The following is a 27,810-nucleotide window of genomic DNA, read 5'->3' as shown; positions in this document are numbered from 1 at the left end:
CAGTCACTCACTAGCAGTGTGACCCTGGGCAAGTCACTTAATCCAATTTGCCTCAGTTCTTCATCTATAAAATGAGCTGGAGAAGGAAATGGCAAACCACTCCAGTATCTTTGCCAAGAAAATCCCAAACAGGGTCACAAAGAGTCAGATGTGACTAAAATAACTGAACAACAACAAAGTGGAGTGTGTTAGAGAGGGAGTTGGTTCCCCGTCATTGAAGGTCTTCAAGCAGATGCTGTACATTGACTTTCTGGAGCTTTTAGGAAAGGAATTCTTGGCCAGATATAGGCTGGATTCAATGGTCTCTGAAGTCCCTGTCAGCTCTGATGTTTTCTATAAACTTCATGGTAAGTGCTGTGTATATATCCATTATAGGCAAATCAGTCATGAAGTGATATTTTTATGTAGCCTTTGGTAATACAAAAGAAAACCACCTGTGTCAAATGCTTTATTATGTCTCTCCAAAGAGAGTCTTTTCATTTAGTTGCAACTTCCTTATCTACTTTACTGTCTTTTATAGTAAGATTGACAATATTGATAATGCTCAGTTCCTCTAGGGGTATATCAGCTCTTTGGTAAATTAATGTGGCTAGTCATTCCAGATTCACCTTATTTGATTTTAACAAAACTAATAGACTAATAGAGTAAGGGAAATCTGTAGACATAGATTATCTAGATTTCAGCTAGCATTTGACAAAGCCTCTCATTCTACCTTTGTAGACAAGATAGAAATACAAGCTAGATTTCAGCACAGTTAGTTGGATTCAGAATTGGTTGAATTGGCTGGAATGGAAGAGAAACCATTGATGTTTCAATGTCACCTTGGAGGGAGAGCTCTGGTACAACAACTTGGAAATCTGTGCAAGGCCCTATTCTGGCTAATGTTTTCATTTTTGACTTGAATGAAGACATAGATATGTATCAAGTTTTTTAATGACACAAAACTTGAGATGGATAGCTTATCCAGAATTAGCTCAACAGTTTAGAATGCTAAGCCAAATATAATATGATAAAATCTAATGAGATATTTCTGTACTTGAGATGAAAAGAATTCAGCTTTAAATTTTAAAATTAGAATTAACTGAGAGAGGAGAAATGATGAGAAAGCAGTTCATGTTACAAGGAACTGGGGGGTGGGGTTAGTAGAATGCAAGCTCAATACTAGTCAATGGTATGATGTGGTAGTCATAAAAAGCCTATGGAATTTTAGGCACAGCATACAGGCCTAGTAAGGTGACACCTCACTGGGCTTTTACCCTGGTTAGAATTCACCTAGAGGACTGTGTTCAGTTCTGGGTGCCACATTTTGGGAAGTGCATTGTCAAATGAGAGCTTTTCCAGAGAAGGATCATCATGAAGCCTATTTCCTTCGAGGACAAGTTGAATGAACTTGGGGTTATTAGTATGGAGAAGACTTAGAACACAACAGCTATTTTCAGATATTTGAAGAACTGTTATAAGATTTGGTTTTCTTTGCCCTCGAGGGTAAAACTAGGAATAATGGGTAGGTGTTGCAAAAAAAGAAAGGATAGAAGAAGGAAAGAAAGAGAGAAAGAAAGGAAGGAGGAAAGGAAGGAAGGGAGGGAAGAAGAAAAGAAAAAAGGAAGTATAGAAGGAAAGAAGGGAGGAGAAAGAGATAAAATTTAACAGATCTGATTAACGGCAAACCCCAGGACTTCTATATCATGCCTCTATGTGCAATGTGAACTCTTTTGTTAACTCCTTCTGTTTCCTCTCTTTATCCAAGTTATCTCAAGTTTATTCTGATAATATTGCTTCTGTTTCTGATAGAGCACTAGACCTGGAATCAGAAAGAACTGAAATCAAATTTAGCCTCAGACACTTACTAGTTATGGTATTGTGGGTAAGTCAATAAACCCATTTATCTCAGTTTCCTTGACTGTAAAGTTGGGAGTAATAATAATAGCACTTACATTCAAGGTTGTTATGAGGATCAAATGAGATAATATTTATAATGTGCCTACAAAAGTGCCTGGCACATAGTAGGTGCTATATAAGTGCTACCTATTGTGACTATTATCACTAATCTTAACACAAATGCTCTCTATCATATCTCCTCCATCTTTGGTTAATGTATTTCTTATTAATATAGGGAAGCTTAAAACTTGGGATCTTTGTTGATATGCTTTCATTTAAAGGGCAGAAAGAAAGAACAAAGGATATGAGGCTGAAGGTTATAGCCTCTTTATTTTTGCTTTCCTTCCCTATCCCCATTGATTTGAATAGCAGACCCAAAGGATTTGGGGTCTAAGAGAAATCATGGTACACCTTGGATCCACAATGGTCCTGTGAAAATTTCTTTAGTAATCCCCTGAAATAAGTTCTTGAGTCACAGGATCCCCATAATTTTAATCTTAAATAAGATTCATGGACCAAGGGCTCTTGACCTGAGATCTATGAACTTATTTTTTTTAATGTTTTAATAATTGTATTTCCATTTAATTGGTTTCCTTTATAATCCTATGTATTTTATTTTATGCATTTAAAAAAATTATCATGAGAAGGAATCTATAGACTTTACCGTAACACCAAAAAGGTCTTAGACACAATAAAAGGATACGAATCCTATCTTGTACAGTGGATTGGGATTCATCCCTAAACAACAGCAAATTAAAAGAAAAATAATGTTTATTTGAGGTCATGTGGTGGCTTCTAGCCTTGGATATGGACTAAAAGAGCAGGTAGCCTGTAATTATCAGAAAGAGGCTTTTAGTCATTGAACCTTAGCAGAGGTGAGATTGCCAATGGGCAAGATTGAAAAAAATGAAAACCAAAAACTTTTAGTAGAGATAAACTCCTTGACCACATACCAAGAATATATACCCAACAGGAACCACAAGACCACCACAGAAACATCCAAAAGAGACTGTAAACCAAGCAGCAATCATGATTGCAAAGTGATACCCAAAAGAAAGACAAGAGAGCACTGTACAATGACATCACTAGAGGAAAGCAGTAGGCTTGTATTGTCAAAAGTGTGAGTTAAACTGGACACATATCAACCCTGGCCACATACATTCCCTTACAAGTGGGCTCCACCATGTATAAAATCTATGAATGTCCATTTTTTCCTATTAATGGTGAGTGTATTTGAGGGAAAATGTGCTCCAAATTTAGTGGAGGATAGTTTCATACCTCCTTTTCTTATTATGTTATTTTATTAAATACTTTTGCTCACAAATATTGTCCAATATATCCTGGCTCCAGGTACTTTCACGGGGTAGCAACCACTCCATGAGCTACAGCTAATTGGACACATTTTAATGAAAGCAAAAGTATCCTCTAATTGATAAATTAATATCCAGTGTTTCTCTAACACACCACCCATTTTACCTATCATGCTTCTTTTGGATAAGGTATATTCATCCACAGCTTTATTCCAGTTATGTATCTTATTCCACCAACTCTTGGTGATACTTATGGGGTCCAAAATGATACCTTGGGAATGATCATCAATTGGGGAATGGCTGAACAAGTTGTTGTATATGATCGTAATGGAATATTATAGTGCTATAAGAATGATGATCAAGATCATTTCAGAAAATTCTAGAAAGATTTAAATGAAATGATGCAAAGTGAAGTAAGCAGAACCAGGAGAACATTGTACACACAGCAATATTATATGATAAACAACTATAAATGACTTAGCTATTTTCAGCAATACAATGATCCAAGGCAATCCCAAAGGACTCATAATGAAAAATGCTATCTGCTTCCAAAAAAAGAATTAATGTTGTCTAAATAAAGACTAAAACATACTCTTTCTTTTCACCTTTCTTTCCTTCCTTCTTTCTTTCTTTTCTTTCTTTTTTCCTTCCTTCCTTCTCTTTTGTTAGAGTTTTCTTCCACAAGGTTGTTGTGAGGAAAGTTGTGATTATTTTAAGTATCCCAACAGGATGATCTTCATTTGCAGAATTGAAGAAAGGCAGTGGAATAGAGTGTAATGCAAACTAGATTGAGAATCAGGAAGGACACTTGGATATTAATCCCAACCCAGACATTTACTAGCCATATGACCTTGGGATATTAACTTCCTCTCTCTGGAGCACAATATTCTCATTGTAAAAAGAAAAGCTTGGACTAAAACAATCTCCAATGTCCTTTCTAGCCCTGTAACCCATGATATGAGAAGTGTGTGCTCCTCAATGACCAAATAATATAATACCTGCTTCCAGGGGACATTGCTATCAACAGCCAAGGTCAGTGTCAACTGTCACTAAGTTTCTAGCTTTAAAGTTCTATGATTCTATAACTTGCTGCTACAAAGCCACTGTCCATACTTAGTTGGTCCTGTTCTGAAATGGAGAACTTTGGTAATTAGTGTGTTCCCTCTAGCTCCAAATTCACGAAATATTTCAAACCCTGAAATGAAATTTTCTGACAACTTTGATAGAGATGAGCCAATAAGTTGAACAAAAATTGTTTACCATGTAAGAACATGCTAGAAGGTAAGCATAGCCAAAAGTAACATATCCAGAAAACAAAGATACAAATGCATAAACACATAGATACAACACACACATACATGTGTACTTACATGTGTGTATATATATACATATATATATATATATACACACACACACTAATTAAGCTAACATAATGTTGGGCTTCATTATTAAATACTATTAAGTACTATTCAGAATGAAAAAGGTGAAAGTTTTATTGTACTCTACTCTGGTTACACCACATCTGAAATATGTTCAATCTAGGTGCCATTTTTAAAGAAGAAATCATTGGCAGATGGGAATGAGGAGATGAAATTTATAGCTTGATGTAAAGAAACATTTCCTAAAAATTAGATCTGTCCAAAAGTTGAATAGGCTACTTTGGGAATTGGTGGGTCTCCTTTGGTGGTAGTCTTCAAACATAGGCTGCATGACTATTTTGCGTTATTTTAGAGTAGATTCTTATACAGGTACTATTTAGAATAGATGTCCATGGAGGTTCCTTTAACTCTAATTTTTTTTTATTCTATGATTCTAATCTCATTTCCATGTGCTTTGCCTTATCTACCTTATATACCACTGCCAAATTAATCTTCCTAATGAATAGTCCTAATCACATTTCCCTTTCACAAAAACCTAGTTTCCCATAGTTTACCAGACAAATTTCAAATTGCTTATTCTAGAATTCATGACCCTCCATAACTTTCTTGTTCTTATCTTGCTACTCTTCTCATTCAAATGTCCTCTACCCCAACTAACTGGGGATGGTCATAGTCCCTTGAATATAACCTACCCTACCATGACTTTTGTTCAAAGTATTTCTCATGATGAGAATGCCCTCTCTCTCTCTCAAGTCTGCCAGTTGAAATTCCATTTTTCTTTCAAGGCTCAGCTCAAATATCACCTTGCCTATGTAGTATTCCTTGAGCTCCCCACAGCTAGACGTAATCCATCTCTCCTGTGAACTTTCATAATCTCTCTTTGTTTTCTACTCTTTTTATTAATTTTTTAATATATTTCCTCTATCCAGTCTACAATTAGAATGTAAATTCTTCGAGGGCAGAGGCTCATGAGTTATGTGTCTTTGTGTCTTCCTTGATCCCTCCAGAAGTGACTTTCACATAGTAGAAACTCAATCGATAAATATCTGTCTAACCAAAATGAAAAACATATTTGAATGAATAATTACATCATTATTAAACATATTTTAGTGAGATACATCATGCCTCCATATTTCACTGGACTCTCAAAGCATGATTTGGGCCCCAAAAGGAATGAGAAAAGAAAAAGGCCAAGAGATCGAATGCCCCTTGTCGTAGTGGGACTTCATTTCCCTCTTCAACCTGAGTTTACTGGAAGTGTGGTGATGTCATAGTTGTTGGCCTCTCTGTCATGCCAGCTGTAAACAGGGGGAGGGGGGGGAGGAGGTCATCAGGGAGAAGATTTCTTTGAAATGCCTTTTCACCTGAAGACTCCTTTGCAGTAAGATGTGCAATGTGAGCTCAGGTTAACTTGAAAGGTGGGAAGATGACTGCATTAATAGGCAGTGGAAGTGGGCTCTTTGGGCCCCAGTGGCCCTTTGATGACATCCCAAAGGCCGTAACCAGGTAAGGAAGACTCGTGAGAGAGTAGAGGCTGTTGATACTGAAAGGTCCTGAGTGTGTTTGAAGGATTGATTCTTCTGTTATCTTAAGTCTCAGACACTTTCCAGACATGTATTGTTTTCATCCAGCAGAATGTAAACTCTTTGAGGCATTTTTGTCCTCTTGTCCAAGCACTGAGCACATCGGCTGATATATGGCAGGCGCTCAATGAATACTTGTCAAATTGAAGTGAATTTCTCTTTAAGCTCAAGTTATCTATCCCATGAGGAAATAATTGACATGAACTGAAAAAAGAAACACCTTTTTATGAGTCTTTTTATAATGAGTTACTTAAAACACACACACAGAGGCTATGTCTATACCAAAAGGAATTAATTTCCCAGCAAATTGTTCTTTCTTGTCCTATACATCTTCTCTGTCTTCTGTGATACTGTCAAATCTTCACTTTACAATCACCTAATTGCTTTTGATTTTCTCATAGTATATAACACCTACGTGGTGCTGTCTGAACCGAGAGCCAGGCTGGAGTCAGGAAGACTTCTTCCTGAGATCAAATTCAGCTTCAGATATTTAGTAGCTGTGTGACTCTGGACAAATCATTTAACCCCATTGGCCTCAGTGTCCTCATCTGTAAAATGAGCTGGAGAAGGAAATGGCAAACAACCCAGTATCTTTTCCAAAAAGACCCCAAATGGGTCAGACATGACTGACAACAACAATATAACATCCTAAATGGATCAAGTGTCAATTTCTGATCCCTAGGAAACATCTGGCCAGGCTTTCAAATCTCTTTCACCAGCTAACTGCATCCTTTTTGTATGTTCTGATATTCAACCCTTCTCCATTTCTTTTCCTATTTACCCCCACACACACACACACACATTTTTCCAACCACATTAACCTTCTTGCCACCCTTTATACTTTAGTCTTCCCTTTCCATCTCTTGGGTTTGAATGAGACTTCCCAAAGGGCACAGAATAGGGTCTTTCATCCTCTTTAAGAGTTCACTCCTGTCCTTTAAATCACAGTAAAAGTTTTCCAAAAGTAACACCAAGCAGTCTTCAGTCATCAGCACAATTCTTAACTCTCCCCTGGGATGTTCTTGCAATTAGTGTATTTATATACAATTAGGTTGATTGCATGTTTGTCATGTAAGCTTCCTGGAGAGTAGGGGCTGTGTCTAATTTTTGCTATATATCCCAAAGCACCTAAGGCTACCAGTACCCTGCACCCTGTGAATATTTACTGACTGTCTTAACTGAGTTGTTGAGATCAAAAGAATGGGGAGGTTAAAGGAGCTTAATACTAAGGCTACAGATTAATTATAGCTTAATTTCATTGTAAAGTCCTAAAGGACAGGAACTATGCCTGTTTTAACTTACTTGTGTTTTGTGCCCAATATTCATATGCGTATTTACAAAAAAAAAAAACCTGACAATGAAAACATTAAAATACTCCATAAAAAGAAGAAAAAATTACCCACTCTTTCTGCCAGTTCCATTTCAGAGATGACATGCTTCTCTCCCTGTTATCAACCTAGATAAACTCACATATAATCTCTCTCTCTCTCTCTCTCTCTCTCTCTCCCTCTCTCTCTCCTTCCCTCCCTCCCTCCCTTCCTCTTCCTCTTCCTCCCCACCTCCTTCCTTCCCTTACTGAGTTTTGCTCATTCCCCAAAGAAAAATGGGTGTCGCTGTCCAAATATGCCTTTAAGTTATTAAACTGTGATGCCCAGAATGGAACACAATAATACTGCAGATGAAGTCTGATAAGACTAGAGTACACTGATTTATCATCTTTCTAGTCCTGGTTTCTCCTATACAGCCCCAGGTCACATTAGCTTTTTTTTTTTTTTTCGGAAGTCTACCACAGCACACAGCTGATTCAGTTTGTTGCCCACTAGAATCCCTGATATTTGTTTGTTTGTTTTCATATTAATTGTTGTCTAACCACACTTTCCTTATCTCACACTTTTGAAATTGATGGCCCAAGTGTAAAATTTTACATTTATCCCTGTTGAATTTCATTTTATTGGATTCAATCCAGAGCTCTAGTCTGTCAAACTCTTTTTGGATTCTGACTCTATTATCCATTGTCCTAGAGACACTCCTAGCTTTTTAGATCATCTGCAGATTTGATAAATGTGATATTTGTATCTTTAAGTTACAGACAAAAAATGTTAAATTGCCTAGGTCAAACAAAAATCCCTGGGATAGTCATTGAAGACAATGATATTGAGCCATTAACAGCCACTTTTTTGAGTGCAGCCATCCAGCTGAATTCATCTAATTATATTGCTTTCCAGTCTACATCTCTCCATCTTCTCCACAGGAAATAGTATGAGATACTTTAATAAAAATTTTGCAATTTTTGAGCAAACCTCAACTACATCTGCAATATTTCCCTCATCTACTAATTTAATTGAGGAATGATGTCTAAAAACAAATGAGGTTATTCTGGCATAACATTTATTGATGCAATCCTGTTAGCTCTTTGTTATCACTGCTACCTTCCTAGAAAGCTAGACATGCAACAGTCATTTCTTTAATGATCTGTATTAAAAATTTTCCCAAGAATCAAAGTCAAACTCACTGACCTTATAAGTTTTCAGCCTTTGTTTTCTTCCCTTTTTTTGAATATTGAGACTTTTTTCTTGTATCTTGTGATACTTCTGTTTTTCCATGGTCTTTCAAATATTATCAATCATGATTCTACAGTTATGTTGGCCAATTCTTTTAGTGCCTGGAAATCTAGTTCATTCGGGACAGAAAATCTGGATTCATCAAGGGCATCTATCTTCTTCCTTTTCTTGGGCATCAACTTCCTGTTAAGTCATTTTTGTCTTACTATTTCCAGTGCAAAGTTGATTCTCTTTGACTGAAAAAAAATGCAAGCAAAATAAAAATTGAACAGGTCTGCCATTTTCTTTTTTTGTCAGTTATTATCATTCAATCCACCCCAAGGAAAATACCTATACCTCATAAAGTTGTTTTTTTCTTTATAGTGTTGTCATTTTTAGGGTATAGTCATATTCCATTATATTCACATACCATATACCATAATTTTATTTATGTTTATTTATTTAGTTTCTAGTTCTTTGCTAGGAATAAAAGAGCTATAATAAATATTTTATATGTAGGGTTTCTTTTCCTCTTTCTTTCATCTCTTTGATGAATAGGCATAGTAGTAATGATTTTTAGAAATAGTACCAAATTGATTTCCATGGTAACTGGATAAAAACACAATTTCACAAATACCGTATTTTTAAACCTGTTTTCCCCATTGCCTCTCCAACAATAGTCATTTTCCTTTTATTTCTTTTTTGCCAATCTGATGGATCGGAGATAGAATCTCAGAGTTATTTGAACTAGAATTTATTTTATCAGTGATTTCAGGAATTTTATTCATGCAGCAATTGATAGCTTGAATTTCTTCTTTTGAAAACTGTCTATAACTTTTGACCATTTATTTGTTGGGAAATGGGTCTTATTCTTATAAATTTGAATCAGTTCCTTAAATACCTCAAATGTAAGACCTATATCAGGGAAACTTGCTCTGAAGATTTGTCCTTATTTAACTTTTCATTCTAATACTAGCTGTGTGGGTTTTGTTTTGCAAAACTTTAAAATTTTCTATAATTAAAATTGTCCACTTTTTCTTTTAAGATCTGCTTTATCCATACTTGCTTGGTCGTGATCTCTCCCCAGCCATAGATCTAACAGAAAATTTCTCCCTTGCTCGGCTTAATTTGATTATAATGCTAACCTTATGTCTGAATTATGTATTCATTTGGAGTTTATCTTGGTTACATGAAGTTGGTCAATGTCTAATTTTTGCTAACCAGTTCAGATTTTCCCAGCAGTTTTTTTCTTCTTTCAAACAGTGAATCCTTTCCCTAGTATATGGTCCTTGGGTTTATCAAACTCTATGGTACTGTGTTTATTTGCTTCCTTATGCCGTGTGTCTAATCTGTTCCACCAATCAATAAATATTTATTAAGCGCCTACTTTGTGTCTACTAGTTTTTAAACCATTACCAAATTATTTTTATGATTACCAATTTAGAGTTTAATTCCATCTTGAGGAAAAGCTTTCCCTTGTAATCACATGTATTTTGTTTAATACAATGTTTAATGCTAGATTCCCTTTCTTCTCACTTTTTTTCATTGCTTCCTTTGAGATTCTTGCCCTTTTATTCCTCCAGATGAATTGTTATTACTTTTCTAGGTATATAAACACACACAGTCATATCAAAGGTTTTTATTCTTTTTTATAATCTTCCTTATTATCTCCATATGGCTCCCTCTGATGTTGGAGTTTTTTGTTTTGTTTTGGGGGATTTTTTTTTTTTTTGCTTATGGATACTCCCTCACCTATCCCACACTCACTCTTAACCACTCCCCAATTCCTGTCTCTATTTCTCCATTAACTTTAATGTATTTCTGTGCAATATTCTTGCATATGTGTGTATGTGAATGTGTTCAACTTTCCTTTGTCCAGTTCACAAGAAAATGAAGTTTATGTGGGAAGCCCTTCTCCTCCACTCCCATTTCCTCCATGTTTATGTACTGCTCATCTCATGCAGACCTATTTGAGTGGACTCCTTTCTTTACTACTGTATTTGAACTTCCAATTTTTTATGCAGTTCTGGTCTTTTTCTCAGGAATGCTTAGAAGTTCTCTATTTTATTAAAGGTCTACCCCACTAACCCGCGGCCCCCCCACCCCAGCTCATCTTAGAATTATACTTATTTTTGCTGGGTAAGTTATACTGGCCTGTAAGCCTATCTCATTTACCTTCTGGGAAATATTTTAAGCTCTTTTCATTGTAAAAAAAAAGTTTGATTTTTTTTCAGTAGTGTCCAATTCTTTTGTGACTTTATTTCTTGGCAAAGATTGGTTTACAAGAGTGGTTTACACTTTCCTTCTTCAGTTCATTTTACAGATGAGGCAACTGAGGTAAACAGTGTTCAATGACTTGCTGAGGGTCCCAGAGCTAGTTAGTTTCTGAAACTAGATTTGAACTCAGGAAGATCAGTCTTCCTGACTCCAGGCTTCACACTACTGTGCCACTTAGCTGCTAAATCATCTATGATGCTGACTGCAGCTCTTTAGTACTTAAATTCTTTATTTTTGGCTACTTGCAATGTTCTTTCTTTTAACTAGAAGCTCTGGATTTTGGCTACAATGTTCCTTGGAATTTTTATGTTGAAAAAAATCTTTCCTATCAGTTACCAGTGGATTATTTCTATTCTTTGTCTTCTGGTTCTAAGAGATCTGGGCAGTTTTCTTTTAAGGTATATGATATCTTTTAACGAAATATGATTAGGTTCTTTCTTTTGGTCATGAATTTCCAGGTATTCCAATGATTCTTACATGTTTTCTCTTCAATTCATTTTCCAGGTTAGTTGCTTATGCTATAAGATACCTAATATATTCTTCTATCTTGTTCGTTCATCTTTTGACTTTTTAAAATATTCTTGTCTCATGGAGTCATTAGCTTCTATTTGACCCATTCTAATTTGGGGGAAGTTTGTTGCTTTGGCAAGGTTTTGTTTCCTCATGCCAATCAGTTAATTCTCTTTCCATTTCATTCTTCCATAACTTTTGTATCTTTTCTAAATTTTTCCTCTAGCACTCTCATTTCATTAATTAAAATGATTTAACTCTTTAAAACCCTTGCTTCATCTCTTTATTCTTCTTGGACATTACTCTTTTCCACTCTCAGTCAGTAAATCCATTAAGTTAGCACCTTTATTATCTGCCAGGCATTGTGCTAAGACTGGGGATACAAACAGGAAAAAAAGAAATACCTCCCTGTCCTTGGGAGTTTACCATATAGTGGGAGAAGATAATATACACATGGAAAAGCTAAAAGGAGAAGGAGAGAGAGGAAGGGAAAGAAGGTACTCAAGTTCCCTTGTGGACCAGGGTAATGGGACATGACGAAAAATGTCCATAGTAGTGTATCCAGATGGGAAATGAATAAATGACTAAGCGTGGAAGCCTTCCTTAAATGGAGGTTCTACACCCTCCATTCAGAGGAATCCCAGGGGTTGACAGTACTGATGAGGTATGAGTACTAAGGCTGATTTGGTCTTACGGACATAATGAGAAAATCCATTTGTGATGATTATGATATAGCATTTATTGTAGTGCGTTAAAGTTTGCAAAGTGCTCTTCAAATCATTATCTTGTTTTACCATCACAACAACCCTTGGAGATAGGTACCATTATTATCCCTATTTTACATATGTGTAAACTGAAGCAGATCTTCTCTCTGTTCCTTACACATAATACTCTACCTCCTGCCCTCTTTGTCTTAGGCCAGTCCACATGCCTGGTTCTTATATCTGCCTCATAGAGTTCTATTTTCTCCTCTTCCTTGATACTCCTTAATCTTTTTATTATCTTTCTTAATTGTTCTCCGTCCTCTTGCTCCATCTTGCTCCACTTTCAGCTAGGTAGTCAAATCTGGACCTGTATCTGGGCTTGAGAAATTTTCTCCTTCAAATTTCCCTAAAATTCTCCCAAATTTTGCCTCCCCAAATTCAAATTTTGACCTCACTTTGCTTGTTTGAGTTCAGAAATCTACAGTATTTCCTTCTTATTTTACTCAAGCCCTTCTCCCTCTCCTCCCACAATAATAGAAGCTAGACATAGTTGACATGGCTCTACCTTTTCTCCTGCTTGCCTGACCCTTCCTTCTCAGTCTTCCTTGACTGAATCATCATCCATATTCCTCCCTCTAATTATGGGGGTACTACAAAGCTCTGTCCTTGGTTCTTTCCTCTCTCTTATGAGATCTGAGTGATCACTTCTTGGTGATCTTAGCCCATCAACTCCCATGGTACAACTATCATCTTTGTGAAGATGACTGCCAGGTGTTAGAATGTAAGGTCCTTGGGGCGGCCAGGTAGCACAGCAAGTAAGAGCACCGGCTCCAGTGTTGAGAAGACCTGGAGATCGAATCCCGGGCTCGGACACTTGGCACCCACCCAGAAACACCTGGCCGTGTAACCTTGAGCAAGTTACTTAACCCTGATTGCTTTAAAAAAAAAAAAAGAATGTAAGGTCCTTGATTGTATATCTGCTGGCTGGCATACAGTAGGCACTTAACCAATGTTTGTTGATTAGTTATTTGATCGTATACATCCAGCCTTCCTGAATGCCAGTCCAGCATTACCAACTAAATGTTGAACTTTTCAAGTTAATGTCTCAACTTCAACATATTAAAAATAGAACTTACCTCTCCCACCAGACTCTCCCCTCTTCTGAACCTTCCTATTTCTATTAAGGGTACCACCATCCTACTAATCACCAATATTTGAAATTTCAAAGGCATCCTCAATTCCCATTCGTGTCTCATTCTTCATATTCAATCAGTTACTATTTCCTGTCCATTTTACTTTTATGACATCTCTCACAGCTACCTGCCTTTTTTCTATTCACAAAGCTAACTATCTCTGGCCCTTATTGCCTATTTTCTGGACTGTTATAAAAGCCTCCTGATTGTTTTTTCTTTTCCATATAATGTCAAATCCAGTTACCAATTCCCCTGAATATGTGGGAGTGTTTCTATATTGCTGTCATCTGTGGTGTTATGTCTTTGTGTTTGCCCGGTCTCTCACAACAACTATCCCTTGAAGGCAGGAACTCGGTTTTTTCTTTTTCTGATCCCCAACCGTGACTAGTATCTCATCCAGATTCAAGGATTATTCAATTAATGATGATGACTAATTGATAGATGAAATTAGCAAAGGGATGGGTCTTTTTTAAAGACCTTATAATTCTATAGTGGAATCTTGGATCAACTTATTAAGGAGATTGTAAACTGTCTAACAAATTGTGAGCTCCATTAGCTGTCCATAAACCATTAAACTGTGAACTCCTTGAAGGCAGGGATTGTCTTTAGTTTTATTATCATTATCCCAGCCCTTAGCACTCAGCTTGGCTCTTAGTAGGTCCTTAATAAGTATTAACTGATTGACTGAACTCTTTTCTCCCCCTGCTGTTCTGCTGCTTGACCCTATACTCCTGCCCAAATGCATATAACAAAACCAAGACTAATAAAATTGTTGTCAAATTTCCAGTAAGTCTTTATCAACTGAACATCCACTGATTGCACTAGGTCAGAATTAGAAGGGCTCTAAGGTGTCATTTAGTCCAAAGATCACAAAATAATCACAGTGATGCAATGTTTGATTATGTGATGGCAATGAGAGGAAGGATTGACCTCTTAAGAGGTTATACTCCTGGTGTTGTAGCTCGTGTGACCTACACCCTTTGCACATCTGGCAATGGTAGAAAACTCTGAGAGATATGTCTTGAGAAGGAGGAAGGGAAACAGGAGGATCCCATCACCCAGCCAATACTAGTCTGTGAGCTTTATATTCATTCAATATTTACTAATTGTCTGCTATGTGGCATTGGACCAGATGCTACAGGAAATACTAGAGAAGTATCTTCCCTCAGCAAGGTTATAATCTAGTTAAGAGAGAAAAACTAACATAGATTTAAAAAAAATAGTGCTGGCTTAATGTGGTGGAAAGGAGTACTGGCTTTGAAGAAGGCCTAAGGTGGAATCCTGGCTTTGCTATTTAACTGTCTTTGTCTCGTTTTTATTCTTGGTGCTAGGAATTTTGAAGTCCTAGTTTCAATGGATGAATTTCACAGATGATACCAAATCCTGGAGAGGCTAAATTTCTTGCTCCAGTTCACAAAGATTTTAATTGGCTAGGGGTAGGATTTGAAGCTGGGATCTCTAATTTCAAACTTAGTGCTTTTTTTTTTCACTTTTTATTTTATAACTGTGCTACCTTGCTTAATACCAAGTGAATTTCCCGCATTTCAAACATGATGAGCCTAGACTAAGTGAATTCCTTGCCTGGATTCCTTACCAGGACAATGTGATGTGACTGGTTTGGCTGCCCCCCTCCATTGGTTCACACTCCCCGTGCAGGAGATCATGCTCACTTTAAAAGTATATAAGGAGCCAGCTTTTTCCTCCCCTGCTCCTGTGCGCCCCGCCATCTTGGAATAAACTACAAGTTGTTTCTCTCCCTCATCTCTGGTCTCTTCTATCCCTCCTGAGAACACAACCTAAGGCTGGCCCTTAGGTTAGTAAAGGGCCGCTTACACTTACCTGTAGGGTCAGGTTATGAAGGAAGGTTATATTTTGGAAGCCATGTCTATAAAGGATGAATTGAATGGGGGAGGGACTGGAGGTGGGGAGATCAGTGCCATTGTAGCAGGAGATTTTGAGGAGGTGGAATTGATTTTTCCAAAGTTTAATAATAGCTAGTATTTATTTATCAACTTAAGGATAGTTGACATGCTTTTTCTCATTTGATCCTCACAGCAATCCAGCTAAGTGTTATTAATCCCATTTGTGCAATGAAGGGAACAGAGACAGAAAATGACTTGGCCAGGGTAAACAGTTACTAAGTGTCTGAGGCAGGATTGGATCACAGGGCACCGCACCACCTAAGCTTCTGTTTTATACCACTCTCCGTCAAGCATTGGAAGCCAGGCCTTCCCATCCTAAGGCCATTGCTCTTTCCTTGCTTTTAGTAGATTGCATGAAATTTACACCACTGCTCAACATTTAGACTGGGCAGATTCCTGTACCATTAGGCCCAGGCTAGGATTTCTCAGGGTAGCATTGCGTCTTTCTGTATACTGTCCCCAAAGTGCAAGTACAGGGTGCTCTGCAATTCTTAATGCATTTAATGCTTTAAGACTTTTATAATAACTTAAACTTCACTAAGACAAAATTTGAGTCACCCTCTCTTAAAGGTCACGGAGCAAATGCCCTATTAAGGCCTGGCATGCTTGCATTCTCTCCATTGCTTCCCCCGTGTGACCCACAAGGTGCAATCTATCCACATCGGCCTGCTTTCTCCTATGCCAAATAAGGAAGCATTCATGCCAATCTCTTCCCTATCATTAGACTGGAGCCACCAGTTCCTTTTCCATCCTCTAGGGGGCGGTGCCCCCAGGGAGCCTGTCGCTCCACTCAAATGTGCTCCAGGAACAGATGAGGAGCGTCACCTAAGTCTCGGGAGCCTGCGCCGAGCGCTGAGCCAGCGCCGCACTGAGCCTGCGCGGCCTGCTGGGAAAGGGAGGAGCGCAGGCGCGGTGAGGGGAGGAGCCAGGCTTGGCGACTCCGGGCGCTCCCAGGTCCTGCTGGTGTTTGGGGCCCCGCAGCTGGGGGAGGAGCCGGCGTCCTCACCGTGGTAACCGCAGCGTCTCAGCAGCCTCCGCCGCCCCTCCCTGCCCGGGCCCTGCCCGCCTCGGGACTGTCATCACTTTCGGGGGGTGTGGAGAGCGTTCTCCCTGCGGCTGCCCCCGGAAATACCGCTTCGGCCTCCCGCCGAGACCCGCCCCAGGCCCCGCAGCCGCCGCCATGCAGGGCGAAGATGCTCGATACCTCAAAAGGTGACGAGGCCCCGCCCCCGGCGGGATGATCCTGACAGACCGGGCGGGGGAAGGGAGAAAGGGTCGGGGGGGGGGGGGGGGGGAGGGGAAGACCCAGGGCTGCGCTCACTCCTCCCTTCCCAGGCCACCCCTGCCCTGGCCACCCCCTGCTTGGCCCAGCCCCACCTAACAGGCCACTTTCCCTCCTGGAAGGGGTAAAAGTGCTCCTAAAGGCTGCTTACACTGAAATGAAGCAAGCTGTCAAGGAGCCCTTTCCTCTGCTCTTCCTTCCACCTGGAGCCTTGGGATAGGGGAGGTGGGTGAGGAGCGGAGCTCTCGTTGGGCCTGCCCCGCGGGGTCTGCCTCTGCCCACTTCTGACTCCACCTGATTCTCTCATCTTGATTTTTGTGTCGCTGTCCAGCTCCCCTCCCCCCCAATACACCCCACAGATTTTTAATGTTCTCTGAATCAGTGAATTCTCTAAATTAGAGCCTCATACAGCTAGAATGGGAAGGGTACCTTAGAGATCATCTGTGCTGGTCCCTTGAGTTTTTCTCATCTTTCAGATATGAATATTAGCTGCTGCTTTAACAGTTTCATGAAAATCATGAGATTTTTGAATATATGAGATAATTGTGTGAGATAATTGAATATATTCTCAACATCCTAAAAGGTGTGAAGAAGCTTGCATTTTGTGAAAGGGACAGTTTGTAGAGGTTGGTATATGTAACATGGCATATAAATTGGCTCACTGGTGTCGTCAGTTAATTGCATTTGCTCTGCTCTTGGAGAACTAGGAGAATGAGAAGTGTTTCAGAGTATGTAGAAAGAAACAAAATTCCATAGAGCAATGAATGTTGTTGATATTCCATAAGTTTTAATCTAAAGAACTTTTCCTTTAGAATTGAAGTTTTGTTTTTTGGGGTTTGTTTTTTTTTTTTGCTTTTTGGAGGGCATTTGGGGTTAAGTGACTTGCCCAAGGTCACACAGCTAGGTTTTGTGTTAAGTGTCTGTGGTCAGATTTGAGGTCAGGAGTCCTCCTGACTCCAGGGCAGGTGCTCTATTCACTGCGCCACCTAGCCACCCCCTTTAATTCATATTTTAAATTGAACAAATTATGTATTAAAATGAACATTTTCCTGAAGGAAACATTGCAGTGTTTATGGTCCTTACATGACATATTTGAGAGCTATTATCTAGTGAATACTTAGATAGGAGTTCAGGAAATCTGTCTTATATTTCTAGTTCTGACATAGTCTTAGAGAATCACAGATTCTCAAAGAGATCAGAGTCCACACCTGAACAGAATAAGCCATCATTTAACTTCTGCTTAGGCCTACAGTTAGGGGAACCCATTATGTTCCTAGGCAGTCCATCCCACTAAATTTTGGATAGCTCTGATTATTGGGAAGTTTTCCCTTATATTTAGCAGAAATCTGACCCTGCAGTTCCACCAATTACTCCTACTTCTATCTTCTGGGGCCAAACTGTACATGTCTAAACTGGACATGGACTAGACCTGTGATTTCATAAGCTGTTAAGCAGCGTATTCTGCCAATGCAGATTGCCACCTTCTCTGCAATTTATTCAATCTTAAAAAGTTACTTAGGGCTCTGAAAGGTTACATAACTTGGCCAGAATCACATAGTCATTGTGTGTAGAAGCAGGATCTGAACCCAGGTCTTTCTGATTCCCAGGCCAGTTTCCTATCCACTATCTCAGACTTTCTTTCATGCCTTCAAACATTTGAAGAAAACTATCTTGTACCTCCAAAACTTTATTTTATTCAGGCCAAATAGCTTTAGTTGATGGTATATAGGTAGGGATAAGAAACTTCATCCTAATTCATGTGGATGCATTTTGGCCATACTTCTGTATGTAATCATTCAATCAAATGTGTAAATTACATATTTGTGAGATTTTTTGTGTCCTTTGTTGTAAAGATATTAAACAGAGTTGGGAAATGTGTATAGTGTTTTGTATTTCTCACCAGAGGCCTATCATATCTTAATTTTTCTAAAATTTTATTCAATTATTCAATCCTTATCCTCTTTATTTTTTGTGGTTAGCCTTATCTAGGGTTGATAAGGATAAATTGAGCTCCCCACCACCAGTTATTCTAGTTTTATTATGCATTTTTCTTTGTAATTCAGTGCTTTTTATTTTTATATTGCATTCTTGTTTTGATATGTCTCAGAAATTTCTTTAATGGTTTCTTGAAATGTGATATCTGGACTCTTTTTTTAGTTATTGATTTCAAATAATCTGGTGATTCTTAAATTCTCTCTCCTTGGTCTAGTTTCCTTCTCGGCTTTTTTTTAATATGAGATATCTTATAATTTATTGGATTCTCTCACTCTGTTGACTGTTTCAAGAATTCTTGTTGCCTCTTAAGAGTCATTAATTTCCATTTGTTCCATTTTGATTTTTAGGAAGTTAGTTACATGAGTAAAGTTTACTTAAAAGCTATTAAGCTGTTTATCTTTTTTTCTGTTGTGGTCAGAAGAAGTGATACAAAGACACTCTTAAGGTCTCTCTTAAGAACTTTGAAATTGATTGTGTGACATGGGAGACACTGGAACAGGACTGCCCAGCTTGGTGTGCCCTCATCAGAGAAGGTGATGTGCTCTGTGAGCAAAGCAGAATTGAAGTAGCTCAACAAGAAAGCAAGATGTGCAGATTTAGAGAATCCACCCCAAATGTTCACATGTACTATTTATGTCCGACCTGTCGTAGAGCATTCCAAGCTCATAGTGGTCTGATCAGCCACAGTTGGACACACTGTAACTTGACTCCAGCATAGTGATATCATTTTGGTCCTCTTCAAGAACAAAGGAAAACAACCAACCAACCATTTCTCCACTCCATAGTTCTCATTTCTTTTATATCTTTTTAAAAAATCTTACATCATCTGAGTGGAGCAGAACCAGGAGAACATTGTACACAGTAACAGCCACAATGTGCAAGGACAGATTTTGATAGAATTAGCCCTTCTCAGCAATGTAAGGACCTAAAACAATTCCAAAGGACACACAATGGAAAATGCCATCCACCTCCAGAGAAAGAACTATGGCGTCAGAATGCAGAATGAAGCAGACTATTTTCTTTTTTGTTTTGTTTTATTTTGGTTTTTTTTTCTTTCTCTTGGTTTTTCCCATTTGTTATAATTCTTTCATGCAACATGACTAATGTGAAAATGCATTTAATAGAAATGTATGTGTAGAACCCATATCAGATTGCAAGCCATCTTGGGGAGGGAGAGAAGAGGGAAGGGGGAGAAAATTTAAAACTTATGGAAGTGAATGTTGAAAACTAAAAATAAATAATTTTTTTTAATCAACATCATTTCTTTGAGGAATTCTAATTGTTCTTAATGTTATATCAACAATGTACTGTGTTTCCCCGATAATAAGACCTATCCCAAAAATAAGCCCTCCCCTTACTGTGTAAGATTCCTCTAAAATAAGCCCTCCCCTGAAAATAAGCCCTATTGAGATTGCTACTGTAGTGAAAGTGATCCCCTGCGCTACACGCTACATTACGGTACCCTCTGTATGCACCGTTCCCCCCCCCATGAAACGCACGCCGCTCTCCGAGCTGCATCCAATCAGAGCTGCAGCAGTGAGCGCGTCATCCTGTTCTTTATTGAATTCATTATTGAATAAAGGTACATTTTTTTGTTCACATTTACCTGTTTATTAAAATTGCTGTCAATGTTCATTAAAATAAGCCCTCCCCTGAAAATAAGCCCTCTGGTGTTTTTCTGTCCAAAAAAATTAAGAAGACAGTGTCTTATTATCGGGGAAACACGGTAATATTCACAATGCCTACGGTACCTATAAGTATGCTGATATGGTTATTAATCATAAAATATACCAGGCTGTCTACATGGGGAATAAAGCTAGAACATATATTCAAATACCAGAAAACTGAGTCCCAAAACCATAAAGTCAAGGCCATCACAGTAGTTATGAAGTTGGCACATGTAGTTAATGTAGTAAAGACCCACATTCTCAAGCCTTCAAAACAGAACAGGGTACCTCAGGCAAAGGTACTCCTCTCCCCACTCACAGCAACTGCTCAGTGTCTAAGAAGCTTGCTCCCAGCAGTTCCGGCCCCCCCAAGTTCCCGTCCCTGGCAGTCCTCAGCAGGAGTCCTTAGCAGAAATTCTGGCTGGCTCAAAAGCAGGAGTTTGCTCTGCCATGCTGCTGCTGGTGCCACTGCTGCCACCGCTGCAGCCTCCATGCTTCCAGTTGCCTCAGGAGCTCTAGCTTGGCTTTGGCTTCCTCTTGCCCCACCCCTTCCTGCTACATCAGCAAATTCAAGGGACATGGAAGATCTTTAAATCCCATAACCTTACATGTGGACAAGTTATTTTTTTTTAAGTTTTGATTACAGGTATCTTCCCTTAGGGATGTCTTTACTATGCCTTGGGCATCCCAGGCATCGTAAAGCTCCCTTTTTTCATTCATTTGTTCATTCTTTCATTCACCTAGCTAGCTGGTTATTTTTACTCATGGTGTTGAGTCCTCAGTAGTTGAGTTCTAGGTATCCCTTACTGTGGAAATAAAATCAAATTGATAACCTTTCATTTGCTTTGGTTGTCTTTTGTTGGACCTTTTCCTTCACTATGTAAACCCCAAAGCTTTTTGTGTCCAGCTTTAGTTCAAGTCCTTTCCTTTGGATAATGCGAGAGAGGCCTTTTCTATAATCATTTAATCTGAGGATGTCTTTCTCTGGTGGGAGAGCCCTAGTCTTGTTCTTTCAAAGTATTTTTTTAATCAACCCTCACTTTGTGGAACTTTTTCTTCATCATATCTACATTAGGTTGTTTGCTTCTTACTTTCAAGTTGGAGTTTGTCAGTTTCACTTTGATGACTCAGGAGATTTCTTCTTGCTGAGGGCAGTGGAGGCTTTTAGGGTGAATTCTATAACTTTTACATTTCTTGTAGAGGGAAATTTACCAAGGAAATCTAAAGCCTTTCACCTTCATCCCTAAGGAAATCTAGATCTAAATCTTATTTACTGCTTGTCCAAAGAGTGAATTGTTTAGCAATTGGATTGATCAGTAGTGGGATAGAGCTGGTATTGTTTCCTTCCTTGTGCCATTTTGTTCTCCAATTCCCAGTTTTTATAATGTTGTCCTAATATACATTGTTTTGGTTCTACTCCATTCTGAATCAGTTCATGTAAGTCTTAGCAGGTTTCTTTGAAACGGTCCACTTTGTTGTATCTTAGAGCATTCATATACTATAACTTTTTCATCCATTTACCTTCTTAATAGGCAACTCTTTAATTTCCAGGTATTTACTGGAATAAAATATCTGCTACAAATATTTTTGTCTATGGGTCCTTGTCTTTTAGATTGATTTTGGGTGGTATAAGCCTAGAAATGGATCAGAGAGTATGCAGTTTAGTAATTTTTGGAGCATAGTTTCAGTTTGCTTTCTGGGAGCCACTGGAGCTCATTGCATAGATGGGTGGCATGGTCAGACCTAGACTTTAGAAAAATCAATGTGATAACTTTTAGTAGAGAACAGCATTGAGTGAAAAAGACTTGAGGAAGTAGAAGCAGTGAATTCCTTTTTCTAGGAATTTGGCTGAGGAAGGGAAGACAGTTATAAGAAGTTTTTTTAAGATTGAGAGAAATACACATTTGTAGACATTTTGGAAAGAACCAGTATAAAGGAAATAAAAGAAATATTGCTTTGGTGCATTCAGGGCCTAGTCGAGATTAGATAACATTAATTTTTATTATGAGTTGAATGGCTTCCTCCAGCTCAGTTTACCTATATGTGAATAGGACTAGAAGAGGTAAACCTAGATTCTAGTGATGTGGGTTTAAGTCTCAACTTTGTTGCACGGTATCCGTGTTAACTTTTGTACAAAGTTATGTGACCTTTCTGTTTGCTCATCTATAAAAAAAAAAAGAGAGAGATTGTAGTAAATGGTCTGGAATCTCATTCAACTCATGACCTAGAAATAACCTATGATCTTGTAAACGTAGCTTCAATTTTCAGATCCCCAGATCAATGGCAGATATTTTCCTTTCTAGTTCCTCCACTTAGACTTCCTTTGAATTTTAGACCTGCAAGAAGCCCCTGCAGTTTTGTTGACTGTGGACCAACAGAAGCCCCCCATTTGGCCGGGGTGGGGGGCAAGGGAAGAAAAGCCTTCCCTATCAAAACTCCAAATATTTCTCCTCTGGGCTTTTAACCCTTTTTTACACTGCAGTTGCCTCCTTCAAATGATAGCAGCTGACATTAATACAGTGCTTTAAATGCTTTGTATACGTTTGATTTGCCCTGTACAGTAACCTGGTAAAGTAGGTACTTAACAAATATTCTCTCCATTTTATGGATGAGACAATTGAAACTCAGAAAAATGACATGACATACTAATGGTTGCACAGCTCGTGAGGTCAGAGGCAAGATTTGAACTTCGTTCTGTCCTAACTTCAAATCCATCTTACCAACTCAATGGTTCTGGATCCTGTAAATATCTCGCTCTTACCTTTTCTTAATGCAGGCTTGGAAGGTTTGCTTAAAGCAGATTCATTAGTTTGATTAATGGTTTGCTCTGCCCTTCCTAGTGACCTTTTGAATTCTCTACTTATTTCCTTGGACTGCATTTAGCATCTATTCTCTCTGCGAACCATATTGCTCCTAGTATGTTTTCTAACAATTTGATTTCTCACTTCCCTCAACATGTATGTACTCTCTGGAAGATAACTTACCAAGTTTCTATTTCCAGGATTCCTGTGGCTTCCACTTAATTAGCAGACCTGAGATATAATAGATATTCTCTTGGACCAAAACATAGCAATATTTTCCATTGTCCCAGCCATTTTTCCTCTATTTCTACTTTCATATAATCAGGTTGATGCCATGGCTTACATCCCTACATCCCTTTTATGAAATTATTTACTAAGATACAGGTTCACAATTTTTAAAAAATTCCATAAGTAGTAAACAGTAACACATAATCTTCTCTCCCTCAGTTCAACTAATTCTTCTCTCCCATTAATGTTTTAAGAGTTGAATGTGGTAGTATCTGGAAAAAATATTATGCAATATCTTCAAAGTAAATAACTAATGTAGTAGATGAGCTTCAAATTACTTTTAAGGAATTACAATATAGGAAAGAAGGACAATTATTTTTGATGTAGCATGAACCTCCAAAGAGATGGAACATGTTCTATTATTGATATTTCATAAATTTGTGGAAGCATTAAGGGCAAGGGATAGTTAGAACACTTTTTAATACACCTTCAGATTTAGTAAGCTCCATCTATCCAGGATTCTCTATCCTTAAAGGATATAACTGGTTTAGAATGAGAATGCTGAAGGGACATGTGGTTGAAATTCCCAGACTAAAGAATAATGTTTAATAACATTATATAAACATACCTAATGCTCCTTCCTCCAATATGACTACTCTGTTATAAAATAATAACCTGATTTTAAAATGAGTTTAAAACATTTAAGCCAGAGACTTCCCATCACCATTTTCTTACTGTGAAATTACTTAGAAAATACTTTTCCAGAAGTATTTAATGAGGAAGTTTCCTGGTAAGCTGTTTTTAGTGACTAGGTAACCTACCATAAGTTCTATTCTTAATTGAGCCAGTCTTTTCCTGAGTAGTAGATGTGGGGGGTAATGCATCACCTGTATTACTTTAGAAATTATAGATTATCTATCCCTTTTGAATTGCTAGTTCTACCATATGGACATGGAATTATGCATAATAGCTGAACTATTAATAATAAAATTCTGTTCAACAAATATTTATTACCATCTTTCACATACTTAGCACTGGCCTTGGAGAGTGGGGCCAGGAGAGAAGTAAGTGGGGTAGGAGAGTGGCGGAGGACAAAGAAATATATCAACAAGCATTTATGAAGCACTAAGTATATTTGTTTCTTATACATGTAGTTTTATTTCTACTTAATTCTTTTTCCTTTTTTTTTCTTTTTCTAGTTCATTAGAATTATTGTGTTAATAAGCCCAATGTCAGTAATCAGTTTATGGGTTTTTAGCTTTGTATTGGGGGAAAATGTATTTGAGAGCCCACAGCCTTTATGTGTATATGTATCCATGTGTATGCATATGTATATGTGTACATATATACATATGTGTGTACATATATACATTATATGTGGGTATGCACAGACAGACTTGTCTGGATATCTTGAAAATGTATGTATAGATTATTCAATAAACATTTATTAAGCACTTGAGTGAGTAGTCAAGACTATGTTGTGAACCTGGATAACTGGGAGAATGGTGGTACACTTGACAATCATAGGGAAGTTAGGAAGAGGGAAGGGTTTGGGGAGAAAGATAATGAATTCAATTTTGGGTATACTGGATTTAAGTTGTCTGTAGAACATCCAATTTGAGATGTCTGAAAGACAGTTAGAGAGATACAAGATCAGAGGACAGCAGAGAGGTAGGGCTGAATAAGTAGATTTGAAAATAATAAGGATGGAGATGATATTTCAGTTCATGGGAGCTGATGTGTCACCAAGTGAATTAGTATAGTGGAAGAAGAGAAGTGGGCTCAGGAACAGAACCCTGGGTGTGACCCAGCTGAAGATCCAGCAAAGAAAACCCAGAAGTATTTGGATAAATAGGAGGCAGAGCAGCAGAGTCATGTCATGAAAATCTGCATAGAAGTATCAAGAAGAAGGGGCTTCACAGTGTCAAAGACTGCAGAGAGGTTAAGAAGGATGAAGATTGAGAAAAAGTCTATTAGATTTGTCAGTTAAAGAGGTCATTAGTGACTTTAGAGACAGGAGTTTCAGTTGAATGATGAGGTTACAAAAGCCGGGCTTAGAGAGTTCAGAAGAGAGGAACTTGAGGCATCTTTTGTAGACATCCTTCTCAAGGAGCTTAGCCACAAAAGGGGAAGAGAGATGGGATAAAGCTCATAGGGATGGAGAAAACATGGGCATGTTTGTTTGCAGAAAAGCAGCTAGTAGACAAGGAGAGACTGAAAATAAGTGAGAGAGTGTGGATGATAGATGGAGAATACAGAATGGAATGGGATCACTTGTACATGTAGAGAGATTTGCTTTGCAAGAAGAGCTACCTCAGTATGTGAGACCAGTGAAGGGGGACATAGTGGCAGAAGGCATTTGGAAGATGCAAGTTTTAGTAGGAGGAGAGAAGAGGGAGCTCTCAGTGGCCTCAATTTTTTCAGTGAAATAGGAAGCAAAGTTCACGGCTAAGAGGGTGGAAGAACAAGGAGGTATAGAAGGCTTTGGGGGGATGTGTGTGAAAAGGTTTTAAAAGCCACTAGTGAGTGAGTCAGGGAAGTGTGAAAGGATTGTTTTGCAGCGTTGAGGGTCCAGGTGAGATTACATAACATAAATTTGTAGTGGTTCCAATCAGCATGGTTTCATGATTTTCTCTAGCATCATTTAGCAGCATGCAGGTAAGAATGAAGGCAAAAGATGGGAATAATCCAGGCCTGAGACTTGTTTGGGACAAGATCAATGACAGGAGCAGGTGGCAAGGGATCCAAGAGAAGAAGATAGTGCAGAATTGAACTCATCCACTAAGGGATCAAGATGAGGCAAGAAGGAGAGTATAGACAGTGCAGGGTTGATGGCCTGGGAGGGATTGGAGGTCAGAATGAGAACAAAGAACAGTGTTTCGGATTGCAAGGCAGGGGGAGAGGTAGAATGATGACAGACTTTGATCAGAAAAGGACATTCAAGCATTCATTAACACGAGAGTAGTATATTTGTGGATGATGGAAATATCAATATCTCATTGCATAGCTGAGGTAAAGGAGTAGGTAATGGGAAATGAACAAGCTGAGGATCTGAGAACTAAAGAGAATATCTTTATATGTTGAAGTCCCCTAGTATGAGGGCAGAAGTTGGGGAAGAGAGACACAGTGAGAGCTAGTTACTGAACTCTTTGGGGAATGAAGGGGAGTCTCCTAGAGTCTCTTATTTACCTATCCTTGGTAGAAAAGAGGTCAGAATTTTGATTGGATGGTGGAGAAGGATTGAGTGAATATTAAAGGAAAAGAGATTATTGAGTGATGAAGTACAGTTATCACTTCCACATGTGCAAGGGTTAGGGTTGAAGTACCCTTGCAAATCTGGAAAATCTTTATAAAATTTTTTGACCCTTCCTTCGTATCAGAGAAAAAGAATGAACTTTTTCTTTTATGGGGTGTTTAAAGTACCTTATTGTAAAATTTGGGTTAAGTATTTGGTTATATTTTAACTTTTAAAAAGAAATTGTGTATATTTATGGTATTAATAGTGACTAAATCCTGGACTTTGTCTTCCTAGGACTTGCATGCAGATGGAAGCAAGGAAGCAAAACTTGGTTATGAGAAAAATTACTATCTTAAGGTTTTTTTTTCCCCTTATTAGTATGCAGTATTTTATTGCTAGGGCAGCTAGGTGGTACAGTGGATAGAGCACTGAGATTCTTTTTCCCCCCAAACTACCTCATAATAAAACAAGAAAAATATATTCTTTGTCATTCCTTGTAACCCATGAGCATAATCTAGCAAAATAAATTTACACATTTGCCATGTCCAAAAATATAGCCTTATTTTCTACTTTGACCTCTTTGTCTGGAGTTGGGTACCTTTCTTCATCGTTTGTCCACTGAAATCATAGTTGATCTCTGTTGATCAGAGTTCTTAGAAAACTTTCAAAGTTGTTTTTTATGATACTTTTCTAAAATTCTTCTGTTTGTTCCGATCACTTCAATCTATACACCATATTCAATTTAGGATTATTCCTCTAGAGGTACTTTAACTTCATTTTCTTGTAATTTTTAAAAAATTCTTTTATATTAATGTTGCACATCTGTTTTGAACTTACTGTGGTCCCTGGTGTAAGATGTTGGGCTAAACCTAATTTCTACCAAATTGCTTTCTGGTTTTCCTAGCATTTTTTTTTTGTCAAGAAATGGTCAATTCCCTATATAACACTTATGTTCTTAGACTTTACAAACACTGGACTATTCTTTTTACTTCTGTTTCTTATCTAGTCTATTCTGCTGATCTATTTTCTGTTTTTTAATGCATACTAAATAATTTTGAGGACTGCTGTGTTAATATATAGTTTGAGTTCTGGTAATGCTTATACATTCTCTTTATACTTAAAAAAAAATCCTTTGGTATTCTAGACTTTAGTTCTTCCAAATGAATTTTATTATTTTGTCTGTGCAATGAAAATCCCCTTGGTACTTTGATTTTAGTATATCGTTAATCTCTAAATCAGTGTAGTACTTTTTAGAAAAGCTGATTTTCATTTACTTTTTTGGTATCCTGAATTCTTGTGATAA

At 38.0% G+C, this 27,810-nt stretch overlaps 1 protein-coding gene and 1 long non-coding RNA gene across 4 annotated transcripts in view; one reads left to right on the top strand and one right to left on the bottom strand.

Annotated features, from left to right (window-relative positions):
* Positions 1-3,726: 3,726 nt before the first annotated feature.
* LOC138166262 (uncharacterized) lies at positions 3,727-18,002 on the bottom strand. The gene is made up of 3 exons (XR_011169576.1): positions 16,730-18,002; positions 8,667-8,947; positions 3,727-6,354 (listed from the first exon to the last, which is right to left on the bottom strand). It is a non-coding gene; the product is annotated as an uncharacterized lncRNA (long non-coding RNA).
* KIFAP3 (kinesin associated protein 3) overlaps positions 16,188-27,810 on the top strand; it is a 204,541-nt gene continuing 192,918 nt past the window's right edge. For all 3 annotated transcript variants that reach the window (XM_069094754.1, XM_069094755.1, XM_069094756.1), the window contains exon 1: positions 16,188-16,508. In XM_069094754.1, coding sequence (XP_068950855.1) covers positions 16,477-16,508 — 32 coding nt within the window. In that variant the 5' untranslated portion in view covers positions 16,188-16,476. The remainder of the gene's footprint in view (positions 16,509-27,810) is intronic.

This window comes from Petaurus breviceps, unplaced genomic scaffold (genome assembly GCF_028583685.1).
Source record: "Petaurus breviceps papuanus isolate PSGF00001 unplaced genomic scaffold, PetGlider_PUasm1.0 220, whole genome shotgun sequence".
NCBI classification, from domain to species: domain Eukaryota; kingdom Metazoa; phylum Chordata; class Mammalia; order Diprotodontia; family Petauridae; genus Petaurus; species Petaurus breviceps.
Note: the sequence above shows the minus strand (reverse complement) of the source record. Positions and strands in the feature narration are given on the sequence as shown.